The sequence below is a fragment of the Phlebotomus papatasi genome, chromosome 3 (assembly GCF_024763615.1).
Source record: "Phlebotomus papatasi isolate M1 chromosome 3, Ppap_2.1, whole genome shotgun sequence".
Lineage (NCBI taxonomy): Eukaryota > Metazoa > Arthropoda > Insecta > Diptera > Psychodidae > Phlebotomus > Phlebotomus papatasi.
In genome coordinates this window covers 37,537,799-37,558,105 of record NC_077224.1, presented here as the reverse complement: position 1 = coordinate 37,558,105, position 20,307 = coordinate 37,537,799, and the positions used below count along the sequence as shown (strand labels likewise).

At 36.5% G+C, this 20,307-nt stretch overlaps 2 protein-coding genes across 6 annotated transcripts in view; both read right to left on the bottom strand.

Moving 5' to 3' along the window:
- LOC129805555 (muscle M-line assembly protein unc-89-like) overlaps positions 1-20,307 on the bottom strand; it is a 206,028-nt gene that overhangs the window by 134,730 nt on the left and 50,991 nt on the right. The gene's annotated exons all lie outside the window — the stretch shown is intronic.
- LOC129805536 (mucin-2) overlaps positions 1-20,307 on the bottom strand; it is an 82,524-nt gene that overhangs the window by 19,600 nt on the left and 42,617 nt on the right. Inside the window, exons 2-7 of one of the 3 annotated variants that reach the window (XM_055853513.1) lie at positions 6,872-7,648; positions 6,353-6,804; positions 5,645-6,260; positions 4,731-5,509; positions 4,382-4,520; positions 494-1,219 (exon numbers count right to left, since the gene is read on the bottom strand). In XM_055853513.1, coding sequence (XP_055709488.1) covers positions 494-1,219; positions 4,382-4,520; positions 4,731-5,509; positions 5,645-6,260; positions 6,353-6,804; positions 6,872-7,648 — 3,489 coding nt within the window. Of the gene's footprint in view, positions 1-493; positions 1,220-3,823; positions 4,521-4,730; positions 5,510-5,644; positions 6,261-6,352; positions 6,805-6,871; positions 7,649-20,307 lie in introns of all 3 variants that reach the window. The other 2 variants (XM_055853514.1, XM_055853515.1) reach the window with 2 other exon arrangements.

Here is a 20,307-nt window from a genome sequence, read left to right as displayed (position 1 = left end):
TTTGATCCTCAGTTATGTACATAAGTTTCCCCAAGAGAGCAAGAAGAATTGCTCAGAAAGTCAAAACCCCTGAAAAAACGCTGAGTATTCGTCAGGCAGCCCATTAAGGAAAGCCTGCATCCCCAAAAAAAAATTGAAAAAAGAACCAAATGTAGGTGAAGATGAAGCCAGGAGAGACAGAAGAAGATAGAGATTACAGTGGTGTGGTGTCTGTGAATGGTGTGAAAGAGTCTGTTGTGGTCTCTCCTTGGACTAGCTCTTCAGTCTCCCGGACACTTTCAGTGGTGCTTTCACTCCCACCTGTACTGCCCTCTGTGTTCACACCATCCACCTCCGTGGTTAGGGAAGGATCAGTGGCTGGTGTGATTGTCGAAGTAGTCATGTCGTCTTCCGTGACGCGTGTCAGGAGGACTTTATCGAGATTGGCAATGGATATGACGATAGGAGAGGATTCATTGGTTTCTGGGCGCAAGAGAGAGACAAGGGGTCGTACCGGTTTGAATGTTGTTGTCGATGGCAAGGCTGTTGTCACCTCAATTTCATTGTCTGTCGTTCTATCTGTGGTACTGTCTGTGGTACTTTCTGTGGCATAAGTTGTGGTCAAGGGTCGTTTCTCAGAGCCCCCAATACTAGTAGCATAGACAATATTGAGTTTCTTCCCATCCTCCTCAGCTGTTAGGACAACATTCTTGGCATGACGTTCACTCTCCTGCCTGAATAGTCCTTCCAGGGGTATCGTTGAAGTTTCCACACTGAAAATGTACTCCGGTGAGAGAATTTGTCGTGACTTGGCTTCACGAGGGGTGTCTGTGATATTCGCCGACAGACTTGTATTGTGAGGATCTACAAGTTTTATCAAGGTCAGCCTGCTGACCTCACCCAACTTATCGAGTGTTGGGATCTTTTCCACTCTCAGATCTGTACTCTGGAGCGTCCGAGGTTCGGAGGATTTCCCCTCAATTCGGACATTGTCCTGCTTGGAGTAGATCTCAACGATCCTATTCACCTCCACAAGTTTCTCCAATCTCTGGCTGATCTCCTCAGCTGACTCTTCGCGCTTCGTGGTTGTTGCATTTGGCGCTGTAGTGGGACTGCTGGAGGTCGTTGTGGTGTCATCGTAGTCAATGGCAAAGACATGATGAAGGGTTGTAGGACGACTAGTTGTGGTTGTTGTTGTAGTTTTACGCCTGAAAGCCGGCCGGAAAATGTGTGTTCCACCCTGCAATTGGTTCGAATTAATTAAACTCTCCTCATCATCATCAGTGAGTGTTGTTATCTCAGTATCCTGTACTGTACTTGTATTTACATCTTCCGTGGTGTCTTGTGGACTGTTATCAGTGTTATGTGATGTATCTGTTGTGACTTCCCCATCAACTACAGCAACATTACTACTAACTACTGGTGTATTGTACTTTTTACTTGTGGCCGTGAATAACTTTCGCGTCCTCTCGCGTACACTCTCGCTCAGAGTGTCATCGAGGGTAGAGGGTGGATCCGTGGTGGTTGTGGGATAGCGTCGATCAAATGCCCGGGAAGATTTACTAAGACTGGCTGTGGTAGATTCAAATTTTCGCGATGCTGGATGGATCTTTGTTCGATCAATTGTGGTATAGACTGGTCGATTGGAGATCCTCTCAACCGAATTATCCTCAGGATCCTCCAAAGAAACCACCTCCACAGTCTCAATTACTTCCTCGGGCACTTCTTCTGGAGTTTCCTCACTTGTTACCTCTTCACTTTCGACCTGATCTCTGGCCGGCTGACCCCTATACCCACCACGGAACCCATCTATCGGACCCGTTGACCCTCGATATGTATTTCGGAAGCGTGTCCTGCCACTTCCATCGAAATTCAGCGGACGCGATCTGGTCGAAGCATTTTCACTTACCTTCTCCTCTTGAACACGACTGCTAAATCTCCGTGGTATAAATGGTTTTGGGGTGGCAACAGAAAGTGGAGCTGGTGTTGTTGATGTGAAAATTGGAGGCCTACGAGATCTGTAACTTCCCCGATATCTCGGCGAATACTTTGCAGTTGTTGATTTCTCCTCAATTCTCTCTGTCTTTGTTACCTCCTCATCATCAACCTCATTGGATAGTTCTGTTGTAGACTCCTGAGATGCCCTATTGATAGTCACATACACTTTTTCTATATTCTGAGCTTTTCCGCGGCGGTAAGTTGTTGTTACTGGAGCTTCAGTTGTCGTCTCTCCACTTTCAACTTCTTCAAATTCTTCCTCAACCTTCAGGATGTGGGTCCTACCATTATCAGCCTCGATATGTTCAAAGACTCCTCGAGGTGTCATGACATCTTCTTCTTCAAAACTTTCCTCAGTCGTTGGGACACTATCTGTCGTAGTTGTTGTAGTAGTGGTTGTGGTAGGCCTTGTTCTGAGCCTCCTAATTACTTTTCTGTATCTCTGACGTTCTGATGTCTCAGATTCTGGAGGAGCTACTGATGGCACCTGTTCTTGGACTCTCGGTGCCTCTGAGGATACATCAAATCGCGACACTGGGCGTTTCCGTATCAGTCTCCTCCGATAATTCAGAGAAGATTCATCGGAAGCTGTTGAGGATTCAACTCGACTAGGTCGTCTTCGTATTGGCACATAATTAAATTCAGTCGATACTCTTTCACTGGAAACTTCACTAGAAATGGGTCTTCTACCCCTAGCGCGTGTTCTAACGGTAAAAGTCTCTTCAGAGGAGGAAGTTGTGTACTCTGCGGATTCTGTTGAACTTCTCTCGAAGCTATCCGTAGTTGTTCTGAATTGAGGCCTTCTACCACGAATTCGTTGAGAAGCCGTGGTGGGCTCCTCCAGAGACGCGCTATTCTCTCTTGGAGGTAGCGGCCTTCTTCGACGAATAACATACCGAATATTTTCCGTCGAGGATCTATCTTCTGTTGATGTCCTCTTTCGTTCCACTGATGTCCTGGACAATGTTCCAAAACGATTTCGCCCTCGTGAAGGGAAAAGAGTCGAAGGAGCTGGGGCTTCAGTGGAGGACCGTTCAGAATTTGTTGTATATTCTGAGGTAGCTTCTGAACTTTCCATCTCTGTTGATGATGGCTCAGTTGTAGAAGTAACTTCTACACTGACAGGCTCTATTGGCTCTGCCAGGAATGGACGAATTATCCTAGAATCTCGATAACTAGATCCCGATTCTTGATCACCCTTGCCTTGACGTCCACCAAAAGCCAAACTATTATCTTCGAAAGATTTGAAAGGATAGGGTGTTGTGACAAACACAAATTCTTCCTGTGGAGGTGGTGGAGTTGAGATTGTTTGAACTACAACATGGACAATCGGAGAATCCTCCTCCTGACTCCGATAATCTTTCTTCGACTGAAAGATTTGGAATCTATTGATAGGATTTAAAGGGATTTGCGTTGTTGTCTGAGGTTCTGTCGTTGTTGCTTCCGTTGTAGTCGTCGTTGTTGCTTCCGTGGTTGTCGTTGTAGTAGTCGGTCTTCTCCTTCGGGAAATAATTCTTCTTCTGTCTGGTGTCCCTGGAGTTGAGATCTCTACATTTTTTACTTCCGGAATTTCATTCCTTGGTCTAAAATTCCTCACCGGAACATTTCTCTCATTTAGAACATTGCTGTTTGGTGGGGACGTTTGTTCGCGAACATTGTACCGTTTCCTGCCACGGAAAATTCTCTGAGGTTCCACCGGAGTGTCTCTTGTGGCATCCGAAGGAGAGGGAGAGGGTGAAAATGGTGCAGGTGAAGATGTGGATTGAGTGATGACTTGGGAATTCAATGATAATTGATTTGGAAGAGGAGAATATCCTCTAAATCTACCACGCTGTCGGAAACTCACCTTTCTTTCCTGACCACCTGGTGCTTGAGTCACTTCCTCACTAGCCGCGGAAACATCCACAGAGGGGCTCTCTGTGGAGGAAACGCGTTTTATCGGACGAATACGACGATGGGATATGCCCAAGAAATTTCTTGGTGGAGCCACCGTAGATGTTACGGGTTGTTCTTCGTCAAAGCGTCTGACTTCGTTGACTTCAACCCGTTTTCGGGTCACCTGTACGTCAGCTTCAGGGGAAAATTCGCCACGTGTTTCTGTGGCCAGAGTTGTGTCGGGAACTAAAATACTACTACCAAAGGTGCTACCCTCAACTACAAAGCCAGTGGTTAGCAAATCAACCGGGTTAGTTGTTGAGGGGGTGTAAGTTGATGGGGGCGGAAGGGGTGTTTCCGTTGTCTTTCGAATTATAAATATTGTTTCAGGCGCCGTCACCCCCTCTGTCCAGGAGTAATCTTGTGTGGATGTCGTAAATATATCTATGGGTAATTGTGTCGATGTTGTTGCTGTTTCTGCAATGTTAAATTGTTTTGGGGTGCTATAATACGTAGAAGTGCTTGGTACCGAGGTTGTGGTGCTTGTTGATGCAGTTGTCGGAACAGTGATCTCCTCTGGTTCCTCTTCCTTCTCAGCCAGTTGATTGACATCGGGCGCCAACGCGCTGAATGTTGTTGTTTCCGTTGTTCTCGATAGAATTTTGTACCTTTATGGGGAAAGAAAAATGACTTAGGATCTCTTGAAGAATAATAACAAAATCGTAGGAAGCAATAGAAGGGAATTTTAATTCTAAGAGACATTTAGTTTGATAGGGTTTTTTTTCTGTGTAAGTAACCTACTTACTGGATGAATACCTAGTTTTTCTCCTCAAGTTTGTTAGAAAGCGCCTAATTTAATTCCGTTAAATCTACATTACCTGTTGATGGCATTGAATAGTGGAGCTTCTGTCGAAACTTCATCCGGTGATGCTGCGGTAGATGTTCTCCTGATGCTCACGTACTGAGAATTGGGGATAGATCTTTCGCTTGTGCTACTGAATCTGCCACTGTAGGTATTGTCATCTTCTGGGAATTCTTCCTCAACCTCCTCATCATCCACAATATCTTCACTGATTACGGGATTCTTTGGGCGATTGCGCTGGATATTTACGTAATTCTGCTGAGGGAGAGTATGTCTCACAAAGGTGGGTTCAGTTCCTGGAGCATCAGGAAGACCTCCATCAAAATCGAGTTCCTCCTCAGTGGACTGAGTTGCTCTTGGTCGACTGATTGTCACATACTGTGGCTTCTCACGTAGGAATCCTTCAAATTCCGGCAACTTGTCTACGCCGGCATTTTGCGGACCTGGTCGGGAATTTCTCACAATTGGAGTATACTTCTGAGCAGACGTACTTCTTACTCGATTTCCACTTGGAGAATCACTGAAGCGATTCTTGAAAGACTCAAGATTGCTACTTGAAGCTCTGCTGAGGATTTTGTCGTATAGGGATTTACTTATACTGGCCGCTGTTGTTGTGATTGTTTCCTGAGGATTGTCATTGTTTTGAGTTCGGAGTTGCTTCTCAAGCTCCTCCAAACCTCCAGCCTTCTTTATCAAATCAATCAATTCTTTGATAACTTTCGGATCTTCTGCATCTTCAGTATCAACATTGTCTCTTTCGTCTTGCTCCTCATCATCATCGTACTCGTAGTCATCCTGCGACCAATGGAAAATTTACATTAGCATATCATTGAGAAATTTATAATGTGAGCCTCGACTATATGCTTGCAAATATTGGGGTTGAAGCAGGGGGATTTTTAAAACTCGAGAAAAAAGTTACAAAATACTTACATCGTAAACTGGAGCTTCAGTTGTTGTTGTAGTTGAAGATGCCCTAAGGAAGGTATATTTGCTGGTAGCGGCTGTAATTGGAGCCTTCCTGGTTGTTGTTGAGGGTGCATATGTCGTACTACTAGTTGTTGTTGACGAAGAGCTTGTTGAGGATGATGCCTTAGGCTTTGAGCAAATCACATTGCGTGAGTAATCACACGAATCCGCCGCTTTGTTGAAGAACAATCCCGACGGACATGTGAACTGATGTGCCACAATGCCCAAGTTCGAGGGACCACTATCCAGGCACCAGAAGTACTTCTTGCAGTCCCTCGGATGAGGGAAGAAGCCCTCATCCTCACACTTGAAGTCACTGCCTGGATCTGGTGTTGTAGGTGGAGCTGGGGTCGTGCTGGTTCTCAGAGATACATACTCAGGTTCGGGGGTAGTTGTTGTGGTTGTGGTTGTTGTTGTAGTGCTAGTACGTCTCCGATGGCCCGGCTTACGTCTGTTTGTTGTCCGTGAAATGGCATTTCGATCATCTTCTTCACCAAAACGATTCTTGTGGGATGGTCGTGTTCGTGGGCGACTTGTATTCTTCTTGCGATTTCGTGTAATCACGTCATTGTCGCTGGAACTGCAAAAGAAACACATTAATCATTTATTTCATGCTCAAAGAGCAGAGGTGGATTCTGAAGAAGTTAGAGAATATCTTTGAAATTCAATTACCCAAGATTGAGATAAAGTGAATCTTTGGCAGCTTCAATGATAGGATAGGGCTTCCCATTGCAAGTTCCACGGAAATCATCATTGTCTATAGACCAGAACATAATTCCACCAAGTCCATTGGCTGCAACGTATTCCGCCTTTCGCCGAGCAATGGCTTCGTCATCATATCCAACCCACTGATTGCCTTTGAAAGCATAGGGGCCCATGGCCTTAGGATCCGGCTGAACAACTGTCCATTCTGGATCATCTTTGATCATTTGGCAGATCTCGTAGTATGATAAGTAACCCTTTTCTCTTGTGGCATCACCCTGTGCTCCAGGACCATCCGAAGGAGAACCTATGTCTGTGGCATCTGGGTTGAAAAGGGTGTAGGTTCTTCCGTACGTCGGAATACCTACAACTAGCTTATCTCTATCAGCTCCTTGATTCAAGTAGAACTTTATCGTGTAATCCTGTAAAAATGAAGATAAAAAATATTTCATTATTCTGAAATAACTTAAAAGAAAAAGAAAAATTTACGATATTGAGTTCAGCTTCAAAATTGTACTCGTCATCTTCTTGAAGCGACAAAAGTGGCGAATGATGGTTAACTGCAGGCTCAAAAGCACTGTGGTAATCATAGGTCAGTAGATTGAACCAATCTAGGTATTTGTTGAGCTTGGGAATATCGTAGCCTTTCTCAATGTACTCCGTTCCCGCAGGTACTGCCATGGTTAGCAGAAGCCTTGTTCTTCCTGTTTTCTTAGATTCTCTATCAAATTCTTCACGTAGTTCCTGCACAAATTGTGCATAATTATCTCGATCCCTGGGTTTTCCACCATCCCTAAAAGCAGGGTACTCCCAGTCGAGATCCAGTCCATCGAAGTGATTCTGCCGCAAGAATTTGATGGTGTTTCTCACGAACTGTTGCCTCCTTTCGGGGCTCGCCACCATCGGCGAGAAACGAGATGAGGCCTCATTCCAGCCACCAATGGCCAATATACACTTCAAGTTTTTATTGTAGGTTTTGAGCCCAGTGAATTTGGCATAGCCACCCTGTTCGATATCTTGGTACTTATCGAAGGGCTTAAGGGCGTTGTCTTTGGTGAAACCGCCGAAGGCGTATATCAAATGTGTGCAGAGATAAGGGTTGATGTTCTGTGGGTTGAATTTCGCCGTCGCCGGACGATAAACTGACCAATTTGTGTAGTAGCAAACCACACGGTTACCGGCCGTACTGCCGGCTGTGTGAGTTAGTGCGCACAGAACGCTGACTAGTAGCAGGTACACAGAAGATCGAATCCCTCCATGAGGTGACTGAAAAGAATAAATTTAAAAAAGAACAAGTTAGATTTGAGTGACTTTAATATCTTGGCAATAATCCGTTTGATCGCATTTTGTGCACCGAACTATGGACTAGGGGCCATTCCAGTGAAAATGGAAATATTGTACGAGTGTCAAAATTATTCTATTGTAGTGAAGTGGCGGAACATTGAGACCAATAAGCTTTAAGAAAATATATCTGATTTTTAGTATTTAATTTTAATGTCTTTACGAACATTAAAAATGTCTCGAATATCATCCTTCATGGACTATTTTAGTATGAATGTGCTAAACTCTTAATTCTAACGCAGTTTTTGGCATTAGCTTCAAATAACTGTAATAAAGAAATATAGGGGAAACTGGGGCACCACCAAACACGGGGTAACACAAAACACTAATTTTTATTTCTAAACTATTTGGACTATCTCGACCATTCTTTCAGTGGACAAGCATCCCTATAGTGCCTATAAATTCCTATCGGTCTTATCCTCTGATATCCAATATTCGATTAAAAAATCGCAGTGTTTGGGGGTACCCTGTGTTTGGTGGTGCCCCAGTTTCCCCTAGAGGATTTTAAAGATCCGGATAATAGTTTTATTGAAATACAAAATACATATTTTAAGTTGTTTTAGTCCAAGCATGTACTTAAACTTTTATCTTGTCCACCAAAACATGCAAGAATTTAATTCGGATTTTAATTCAAATACTTTTAACAGAACGAACTTCTCATATAATAAGCCTCTCTGTTCACCAGTTTTTTGTAAATTTCAAATATGTATATACTAGGGAGAAGTGAGGCACCTTTGAAATTTGGTTTTCTCACCTATTTTTAAATAAAATTTAGCCTTATCGTGAGCTTTAAGGCTCAATTTTATTTAAAAATAGGCGAAAAAACACAATTTCAAATGTGCCCGACTTCCCCCTACTAGCTTTCTTTTTTTGACTTTCAGGGGGCTCCGTCTCCGTCCCATTATAGTTAAGTGTGCTAATCCGGGCGCTTCGCTATATGGATCGTTTATGACTAATCCACTTAAAATAATATTTTTTATTTTTATTTCCGTAATAAGTCACTACAGTAACATAATATAACTATTCAAGTTTGAGAAAAAGCAAAAATAATATATTTATCCATTAAATAAGTGAGTGTAATCGACTCATTCACCGAATTCACTATACATTTTCTAGCTGTGATATTTTCGCTAATGGTTGATTGAAAACATTTATTGATTTTCCTTGTGAGAAAAATATTTTATGTCCAAAGGTTTAATTAAAAGTGAATTAGCGAAAAGGTGACCCAGTTAGTGCATGCTGACTTATTTCAGTATTATCATTATTTTATAAATTTTCTTTAATATTTTTGATAATTTTTTTTATATTATGTTTCTGAATGAAACAGTGAATAATTCTATGGATTTAGAAGAAGTAAAAGAGAATTTCATCACTCCAAAAGCAAGCGTTTAAGTAGCACTCTTCAGAAAACGATCCAATTACCTCACCTTACTATAGTTGTAATACAGGAATCAATAAACATCATGTGCTGGTTTAGTACATACATATACAAAATCTTTAAATCTACTACCAGAATTCTTTTGTTGATTTCTAAGGTTTATTTATGATCTTTTTAACATTAGAACCGTATACTATAAGTTGTTTTAGTACATGCATGTAATGAACGCTTAAAACGTCCATTTTAAACACCCAGGAAGTGATTTCTTTGAAGTTGTAAATATATACTCTTAGTTCCATATCGTGTGTGTACTAAAAGTTTAATTATAATTTCATATTTCATATTTCACAAGAAGTTTTGAGTGTGCTAAAAGTATGTACTTGGTCTATTCCAAGTTTTTTTTTTCATTTTAGCTTTGTTACATAATCCAACAAATAACATGAGTTGGTTTAGTACATACATGTGCTAAATATTCAAATGTACTCCTGTAATTTATCACTAATGGAATGTCGTATAATCTTTCGTTTGTTTAAGTTACTTTTATGGTTACTGTAAATTTCTTTAGTACATACATGCATGTGCTAATAAATATTAAAAATGTCACATAGGTAACAGTCGTGAATTATAAAGTAACTGCATTTCAAATATTATTTCCTGCTTCATTGAATATTTTCAAAACGTCTGCAAACTTTTTCTCTGAAACTAATGTTCAATGTCAAAGGTATCCCAATTCAAAGGTGCCCCACTTTCCCCTACTTTTTCATTGTTAGAATTTGCGAGATTTTTTCTTCAATATCAATTGTGTATACGTTCAGAGATTCGTCACTCAGAGCAATTGACTCACTCGTATCCATATGTCTCATCCCGTCTTCTCCGGAGTAGAGATTGGAAAAATTCTTGCCTCCACCAAGGATCGAACTGTAAACCTCTCGTTAACTAGACGAGTGCTCTACTAACTGATCTATTAGAGGCCAGAAACTTCTATTCAGTTCGTATAAGATTATATTATAAAATTATATAAAAACTATTGGAAAATTAATTCAGCAAGAGATTACACTCCCAGTAAATAGGTTTCTGGCCACGAAGGTATCAAGTGCTTAGATAATTGTAGTGTAATTTAGTGTGCAATATAGTATTTCCGAGTGAGAGAAAGGGAAGTCATAAAGAGCTCATGAAAGTTTCGTTAGCACCCGATTGAATCATAGTGCATTAAACGAGAATACTCAATTTTATTGACCATTGCGCGATTGTTGCAAGAACAGTAAACACACTCATACAATCTTATACTATATGGTACAGAGTATATAAAGTTCCCATTGATTTCAAAATGTTTTAAAATTGCCTTATCAATAATTCTTCTATATTCAGATGATTGCACAAGAAAAATCGGAAAAGAAAATAATCTTGATTTTCTTCAGCAATTATCACAGTTTGTAAATATTTCTCGTTTTTTTAGCAACCAGAGCAGAAATTGATTCGCAGAACTGCATCTTCTGTAAATTTCTCACACATCTCACGTGGTGTTAGAAAAAAAGAAATTAATATCTTAGCAATTTCCCATAAAATATTCCCAATAAGTATAATGTTAAGAGATAAATTCTACAACAAGTTTGAGATGAATTTGCATATTGAGATTGAATTGGGTAAGAATTTGTACACCATCATGGTCGAATGGTGAAAATGAATGAAAATAGTTTTGAGAGTTAACTGACCCAATAAACTGCAAACTAACTTCAAATACAATCTCATGTCAATTGACTATGTTTTTGCCCTCTATTTCCAGATACAACATTCTTAATGTTGCTGTGTTATTTTGAGGGGCTTGTTATATAAAAGCGTCTTGAGAGCAATATCGCACATAAAACATTCTTCTAACATTGTACTCCCCATTGTTCTTCATTCCATAAACTCCTCGTGGACGGCAAAAAAAGAAGTGATTTACTAAATTTTTGCAATCATGAACATTTTTTTCCTTCATGGGTGATTTTGGATCTCAATAGTGGGAGAGATCGAGAAACAAATGAGAAAGACCGACTATTTAAGATCCCATTTGGTGCTAAGAGAACTTGCGACACTTTTTTCCGCACACTCGCACTGCGTTTAATTGCAATTGTCTTACCATCTGATTTATTAACAATTTCAATTGCGACATCAACCGTCGAGAGTCTTAGTTTCGTTTTTTTTTCAACCATCTCGTATACTTTTCAGCATCAAGAAATGGGAGCAAGATCTCAAGATGATTGAGCTATAGGCTAAATACATCAATTGAGACAATAAAAAACGTATGCATGGGAAAAGAGATAAATTTCATTTAAAATGCATAATTATAATTGTGGTTGTTGCCAATTTGCCGGAAGCTATTGGATTTTTTTGAGCTTTTCCGCTCTCTGGGAAATATTTTAGGATAGTTATTTTTATCGGATTTGACAAAGATCAATATGCTTTGTTTTTTTTGTACCAGATTCATCGGTGATATATACTTAACCCTGTTTTGCAATTATAATGTGACACAGTAAATTGATTCTCGACCCAGAAAAATTTTATTTTTATTTATTTATTAAACAGTAATAAAAGGGGTGACAAAGAGCCCCAGGCTTTGCGCAGTGCTCGAACTCCTCGTAACTTTGATGCTATCCCTCAAAAGTACTTTCGCCTCATTTACTCTTTACCGATCCTCAACCGATTTAAACCGATTTGGATGGAAATCACTCGAAATATCCCACAAAATAATTTTAAGAGTAATAAAGTTGATTTTCTGACAAAAATTACTTATCTGTTCATAACCGGTTCATTACCAGTTCACAACTGATTTGAACAAATTTATATATCACTCAAAACATTGCCCAAAAATAACTTAGGACTAATGCAATTGAATTTCGAATGAAAATTAGTTATCGGTTATGAACCAGCTCATTACCGGTTCAAAAACGATTGGAACTAGGTCAGTTTTATCGGAAATTCCAAGACCTTCCCAAGGAGCTTAAACATGACACTATTCGCCTGATAAGGCTCTTATTAGGAATGATTCAATAGTATTTTCATACATGGTCAATTGTCCGCCTGAGCAATCTCAAAACATATCCAAAAGGGAAAAAAATCGCACGACGCGTTTTCGAGCAATCCCCAAAAACATGGTTTTGGAGGGTAAGGGGAGGGGTGAGGGGAAAATGAAGGGCATGTTAAAGACCCTTCGGTCGACTTATGGTGAGGTCCCCTTAGGTCCTAAGTCGCTATCTCTAACCGTATGGCATCTGTCTAGAGCTGGCGACAGCCAGACAGACGGACGGACGACAGACGGACAAACAGCGTGACGATATTTCTCAGAAATCGTCTGAAACGCGAAGATTTGTTGAGAAAAGTGGTCTCCGGGGGATGGAAGGTGGAAATTTTAGGGGGGTCAAAAAATCAAGCGATTATATACTGCTCTCTCCGTGGAGTTCGAGCAGTAAAAAAAAATTGTTATGCCTAATGGCCTCTACCGCCTCTACACACTACACACTAAGAGAAATTTATGTCCATATTGAAAAGTTTTTCCTACAAAAGCATAGGGAATTTGCTTTAATATGGACATAAATTTCCTAGTGTGTAGAGTCCATAATGAAATGAAAATTATTTTGATCAACCTTCAAGCCTTGAATAAATTGTACCAAACAAGGAATAGCTAAAATCGTTAAAACTAAGGTTAAGGTAAAGAAAAGACTTGTAATTAAATTTGTTCTTGGTCGATTGGAAATTCAATTATTCAGAGGGTTCTGAAATTTACAACATTGTCTCAGGACCAAATAAAACTGCGCAAATTCGCAATTATGAACATATTATTATTGCATTTTTCAAGGAGAAATTCTCGATACACAAAATATTTACGGCGTGAATTGAAGAAAACAAAATTTTTTGTATAATGTATTTTTCCCTCTTTTCCTAAATAAATTATTTAAAAATTTTACCCTAAATATGTTTTTAATGTTTCTTTATTACAATAAATTGGATGCATTAAAGTGTATTTGAAAAAAAAAATTGCAAATTCGGATCCGAATAGTAGACAAAAGTCTGTGATAATGCCTTAGTCCGGGGACTTCCTAACTTGAACTGAATTAACGTTTTAAATTGTTAAAAATAAATAATAGAGAAGAAGTTCTTTCCATCACTTAAATCTTAAAAGGTCTCGTAAATTTTGAAATTCTTGTCGGAATGGCAATCCCTAAATTGTGCTAAACATGGCTTGAGTTGAGATGAATCTTGATCAAACCATGTGTGTGTGTAGTGTATAAATTAAATCCTAGCAAGTATAAATTAACAAATATCGCGGATTTAGGGCAGAATCACATTGACAATAAAATGCTTGCCGTATCCTCAGCGTATTTCGTTAATTTACGCATTTTTATTGCAATTCTTACGAAAATTCTCTATAAATAAAAATTAGGAGAAATAAATTAGAGAAAATAAATTAAGAGAAATTAATCGTACAGTTTTTTTTGCTCACCGTTTATCGAATTTTTGTTTTATTTCTTCAATTTTCTTATATTAAATTATTTTCACCTAGTGCCACCGAGTATGATATAAGGTAATACGCGATAATCAAGAATTTGCCTAAGAATTGCAATGAAAATGCGTAAATTAACGAAATACGGTGAGAATTTTACCGTCAATGTGATTCTGCCCTTAATAAAATCTTGTCGATACCAATTCCTTACAGAAAGAGAACCCTAAACCCCTTTGGAACCCCTTTGGTTCATTCCATATTTCCCCGAAAACCTATATCTTTTATTTTTTTTGGTTTCAGGAGCTCTAGCTCAAAAGCAGTATTCGGATAAATAAATGAAAAAAATAAAAATAAATAAATAAAAAAATAACAGCTATCACGAAAGATTGATGATGTAGCTGTTAAATTTTTATTTTCTCATTGAAGTAAAGTATAAGTTTTCATCCTTAAAGTTAATCCTATAAACGTACAATTTTATGTGTCTGCAAATCAATCTAATTAGAGGAAGGTGGGGCAGTTTCACGCATACATGACTTTCTAAAATATAAAATTTGGGATAATGAATTAATACATGTATGGTAAATATGCAGTATATTTTAAAATGACCAATAACCAAGAGAAACTAACTGGATTTGGATTATATATAGCTCATAAACGTTTGACAAATGAGTCTTAAAAACAATTTCAGCCTCGTGAACTGCCCCATCCCGTCCTAGCAAATGATTTACAAATTCCAAGTTGAAAATTACTACATTACTAAGTAGTATTGATTTAATTGGACGTTACAAAATCAATTAAAATATTAACTGCAATTTTGCAAATCTTATTTTCATTTTATTTTTTTTATAACTTATTTATTAGTAGAAAAATAGATTAATTACTTTTTCCATGAGCAATACTTCTTTCGAGTATTTAGCAAAAGTAAATGTGTATCTAAAATCGTAAAGAATGAGTTCACCTCTTCAATTTCAGTTGCCGACAGAACATGAAATTGATCATCAACTTGGAAATGATTTTATATGAGTCATAAATTTGCAAATGAAACGATCATTGAAGATTTTATGGCAAAGTGTGATATATTAATGTTTCAATAAAATTATTTTAAAGCGCCGCATTTAGTGAACTTTCACATTAGTCACATTAGCCATTTTCTTTAATCCGCATTTCCTTAAGCTATCTTTAGAGTTTAGACTAGAGATTGAGCCAAGTTCCCGAAGGTCTCAAAATCCTAAACAACAACCAATTTTATTGGTTTTTCCAGAATCTAATAAATAATTTTCTATTTATAATTCAATCTTAAGTTAAATTTTTCCAAAAAAATCTTGACTCAAGAAATTACAGCAGTTAAGCCATATGGCTAAGCCTTATATTTGATAACTGTATTAGTGAACATTTGCATTATGTTCAATCAAAACGTTAACTTTTGGTACCATTGTTGGCAATTTTGGAGGAGAAACTTTGCAAGAAAAAAATAATGCGAAATGCAAGCCAAATCTTATGACTTCACCTTCACGTAAGTCACGATTCTCCTGAAGCCATTTCTATACCAACTCTAATCACTTCTTATTCAAGTGGTCGTTTTTATATTGTTCCCTGCACAAATCGGTAAATAATTAGCCTCTAAAAAAAATTGAAAGTAACTTTCAATTGATTGAATTGTCTTCAATTGAAATCATAAAAGTCTATCTTATGAACAAATTCAATGAAGTTGAATTGAAGAGCGGAAGGAGCATCCTTTGCTTGTTAATTAATACGTGAATTTATGTTGAATTGATTGTCTTATTTTCCAATTTACTAATTAGATGAGAAGTAAAAAAAAAGTGTGTACAGTTTTGAAAAGGTTCAACCATTTAAAGAGCTCGAAGGTGAAAAAGAGATTGTTGTTCATTTTGAGTGATGAGAAAAAATTATTCAATATAATTTATTGTGACAGAGATTTTTTTTGCTTGTAAAACCTTCTGTCAAATAGGGAATCTTGATGTTAGGGGAATAAAAAAAAAAGTCACTCAACCAAGAGCGTGACCAGTAATCAATTAATTCATTGACAATGATGAAGATTTATTTTCCTTCCCATTTAGTACGCTTTTCTTCATTTTTCCTCACGATCTTTTTACCCCATTAAGTGATGCAATTGAGATGTGGTGTAAAAAAAATTTCTAGATCACGTATTTAAATTTAAATCTTTGCATTAAAAAGAGTCGTGAAAAAAAGTCTGTCTATTGCATAAGATTGATGCGGTTGGGAGTATTGTGAATAAATATTGAGTTAATATTTGTGACATGTTGTTAACATGAAAATGTTTTGGGTGGAAAGACCATCTTCTATTGACAAACTTTCTTCAAATACTTGATAGTATAATTTGTACACAAAAATGTTGTCTTACAGCATCACTTTCTTTCTTCAGCGGAAACAGGTGGAAGAGTGACTTGGAGGTGCTGATCAATTACCAACAGTCGGAAGATCATCTTCAGGTGAGAAAATTCACGATAATCAAATAATATTTGATAATACTGCAAACATATTGTGAAATTAGGGAAATTTTGTGAATTATGAAATTTCTTTAACATACTTTGCCAATTTTTGGTAAAAGACTTTTTATGACTCCTCACAAAGATTTAGTATGTCATTTGAAGTATAATTACTGAGTCATTGAATGAATGAAAGAAGAAAGCCTTTTCTCCAACGCGTTTTTTTATTTAATTTATTGAAATTAATAATAAAAAAAATAAATATCTCTAAAAGCCCCATATTTGCTGTAGAGTTATTCAATGAATTCATTGAAAATCAGCTTCGATATCGTGTTGAAATTCAATAAATTTTCAACTGGTTTCATTTTTATTTATCATACCGATATTCATAAACATTTCTATTGAATCACTGAACACGAATTATGAAGTAAAAAATCTTGAGCAACATGAATTGATTTTGGGTATTGTGGTGACAAAAAACAAGAGGTAGAAATATTGTGACTCAATAATTTTTTTGAGTAATAACATTGTAACTGTATAAAAGAGTGTTTATTGGCAATGAATGAATTTAGGTAAGACACTTCGTCAATAGACTTTAATTCGAATGAAAAATAAATAAGCGTAGAAATATATAATAAAAGCACAAAAGTAATACAAAGAAATATTCATAACTTTAAAATTCAAGTCGTATTACGTATTTTTGTTGGTGTATAGGTTTCTGAAATGGAGCATTTGCAGATTAGGACAGTAACTGCTTAGAACCACAAAAATTCTGATTAAAAACTATAGAAATCCTAATAAGAAAATTAGCATCGAGGTTTGGGCAGCTTCATGTAACTGAAATTCTTCGAAGACTTATGCACTAGACACACTTACGACTTTATACAACGGATTAACATGACTATAACCAAAAATAATAAATTGACTAAATTCTCACCAGTTTCCCACTAACTAGGTCGTTTTTTTTTTGTTTAAGCCGAGAGTTAGTCAGAAACTGATGGAAATGTAATCTGATAATAATTTTCCAAATTTTAAAGACTAGGGTAAAGTGGTACAAGTTGGACAATGGTACAAGCTGAGAGAAATCCAAAAAAGTTTAAATAACATTCCGGAAATGTTAATTTTACCCTGCAGTATTGATCCGAAATCCGTGTAAATATTACCCTTTTTAGGTGTATTATGGGTTAAATATACCCTTTTTTCATGTTGATTTTACCCCCAAAAGGTGTAAAATTAACATTAAAAAATGTTGATATATTTTTGCACCCGAAAAGTGTTAAAGTTAAGACGAAAAAAAGTTAACCGTAGCCTCTTTTTTTCTCAGTGACAGGACTTTATTTCTTGATAAATTTAGTACTCCATTTTTATTTGTATATTTTTAATGCTTTAGTTTTATAATTTGGTTCCTTGTGCTTAAAAACAAATTTTGTACTGTATTTATCAATAAAAAATCCATGTCCAACTTGTACCGGCGAATTGTCCAACTTGTATCACTTTACCCTACATTCGTGTTAAATTCAGATTGTTTTATTTGTATATTTGAAACAACACTACATTTCTCATAAATTACTATATAATATGATTCCTAAATATTATATTTTCACTCAATGGGTCAAATGGTAGAGCACTCGCTCTATGATGCAAGTGTCCCGGGTTCGAATCCCCTTTTGGGTCACCAGGAATTTTTCTGTCGTTAAAGGTGTTTGGATTGCATCCAGTGAGCTTAACTCCACTTGATTCCACGGGCATGGGACTGGCAGCCTCATCCCGCACAAGAAAAAATAATAATGCATGTCTAGAAATCCCCTTGCGGAAAGGCCTTGTTCCTTCATGGAATGGTTGTGCCAGCATTATTATTACACTGTGCAACGATGATTTTGTCGCCGGGTTCTCATGCTACTTTTTCTATTGCTAGGGTCAAATGATTTACGAAAATACTTATCATTTTGATTTCATTTGGATTTTGCGACTGGTATTTACGAAAAACGGTTTTTTCCGTTTTTTGATACTTGGGTGCCTATATCTCCGAATCTACTGAACCGATTTATTTCTCACTAAGGAATAATTTGTTCTCCTTTAGATGCCCGATAAATCCTCTGAACAGATGAAGTTCGTACAACCGACACCAGGGGCGCTGTAGTCCCATAAATGTCAGAAAACATGTAAAAATCGAAATTTGTAGCAACTTTGATCAAGAATATCTCGAAAACTAAAACTGTTCTTAACAATCTTATTTATGGGTTTGATAGAGAATTTTATTAGCTACATTTTTGTTCATATACAACTTTTTGCTCAGATTATTTTTTAGCCTCGAAATAGAGGTTCAAACGAAAAATGAGCACCCAGCCAACTAGAGAAAACCCTCATTATTTCACACATTTTGACTTTTTCTTTTCAAGTTGAGGTAAATCCAGGATATTTTCATACTTTTTCTAAATTGCATAAGTTTAATAAATATATACATATTTTTTCTTTTACATCGGAAAATTTCTTAGCCCAAGATACACAGTCTCAAAGATGGCGTGACGCGCTTCATATTTCACTTGTGATTTTTGACAAAAATTTTAAAGTGCTCTATTTCGGGAAGAGGCCAAGATATTTTTTGCTATTTTTTTTTTAAATCTGACATGTAATTTTATTCTCTTTAAAGGCGTCTCCAAACTTTCCCCTATCATTGTAGGAAGCAACGTCAAAATAAAAAAAAGGCAATTTGTTTATGAAAATTGATTCTAGTGTATAGACACCATAAATCGACATACTTTTGATTTTTTTTAAATTAAAAAGTATATTATTAACATAAAAAACCACATTCCCTCAAAGAAAGAGGGTCCACTTTTTTGTTGAACTACTTAATTTTTTTTTTTTGGAAATTCCCCAAAACAATTGAGTAGTTAAACTCAAAAATGGATAGACTTCTTTTCAGGGAGTATAGCACCACAATAGTATTTACCAAAAGGAAAAATATTGAAACTTTTGGATTTGGTATTTAAAAGAAAAAAAAGTTCAAATTTTTTTTTTGGTAAAAACAAAAGTTTTTCACATTTTTAGTACATATACGCTATTTTTTTTAAAAATGTTTTAGACTTTGATCACTTTACTTTTCGAAAAAAATACAGTACGACTCCAATAGAGTCAACACATGTCATGTCTGCAATATTCTAAGTTATTTTTCTTGTTGAAGTTACTATTTCACTCATTCAAAATTGACTCAGATTGTTACTCGACAAAAGTAGTTTAAAAGTTTGACATTAAATTTGAAATTTTACATATTTTTACATATTTTTCACTGTGTTTGAAATTTTTAGGAATTAATACTATCAGAGTCGTACTGGACTTTTTATTTATATATTTCGCAATAAAAGTCTAAAACATTTTCAAAATAGAGTATATGTGCCAAATATATGTTAAAGTTTTGTTTTTGACAAAAAAAAATTTTTTGGACTCTTTTTTTTAAATACCAAATCCAAAATTTTTATTATTTTGGCTGTGTATCTCGAGTTAGGATTTTTTTTTAGCCAAGAAAAAAAAATATGTGTACATTTTTTTCATGTATTTTCACAAATATTTAAGACTATGAATTTTCCATCTGCTTGTCTCTCTCTCTGTGGATTGCCCCAGTTATATGTGGGCCAATCCATCTCAAAACGACCGAAAAAATCGCAAATCGAGGGGTCATGGTCTTAGATGTTTTTGAATTTTACATATGTTAAAGTACACGATAAAATAATATACCCCTATTTTTTTTTCGTCCGAAAAAAAAATCCTGGCCGGAGATACATGGCGTCAAAGATGGCGCCTCGCGCTTCATTCCTCAATTGCGATTTTTAGCAAATATTTTAAAATGCTCTATTTCGGGAACGGGTTGAGATTTCTTCTTACTCTTTTTTTTTATTTGAAAGATAATTTTATACTCTTTAAAACGATATACTTGATTTTGCATTATCTGCCTAAGTTTTTTTGTAACGGTCTTTTAAAAAAATTTTGAAAAAATTTAAAAATTATTTTTTCTCAAAAACCCCATTCTCAAAAATTTTGATTTTTTTACTGTTGATCAGTAACATTGAGTACTATATTCCCTGAAAAGGCGAGCTTCCACTTTTGCACTTACTTTTTTTTTTAAATATTTGAAAAATTACCATATTTTCAAAATTAAAAATAACCAGCTAAACTCAAAATTTTGAGTTCAACTTTTCAGGGAATATAAATCAAAATTTTTCGTAATCAAGTTTTTGAAAAAAATTTTTTTTTTTGAGTTTTA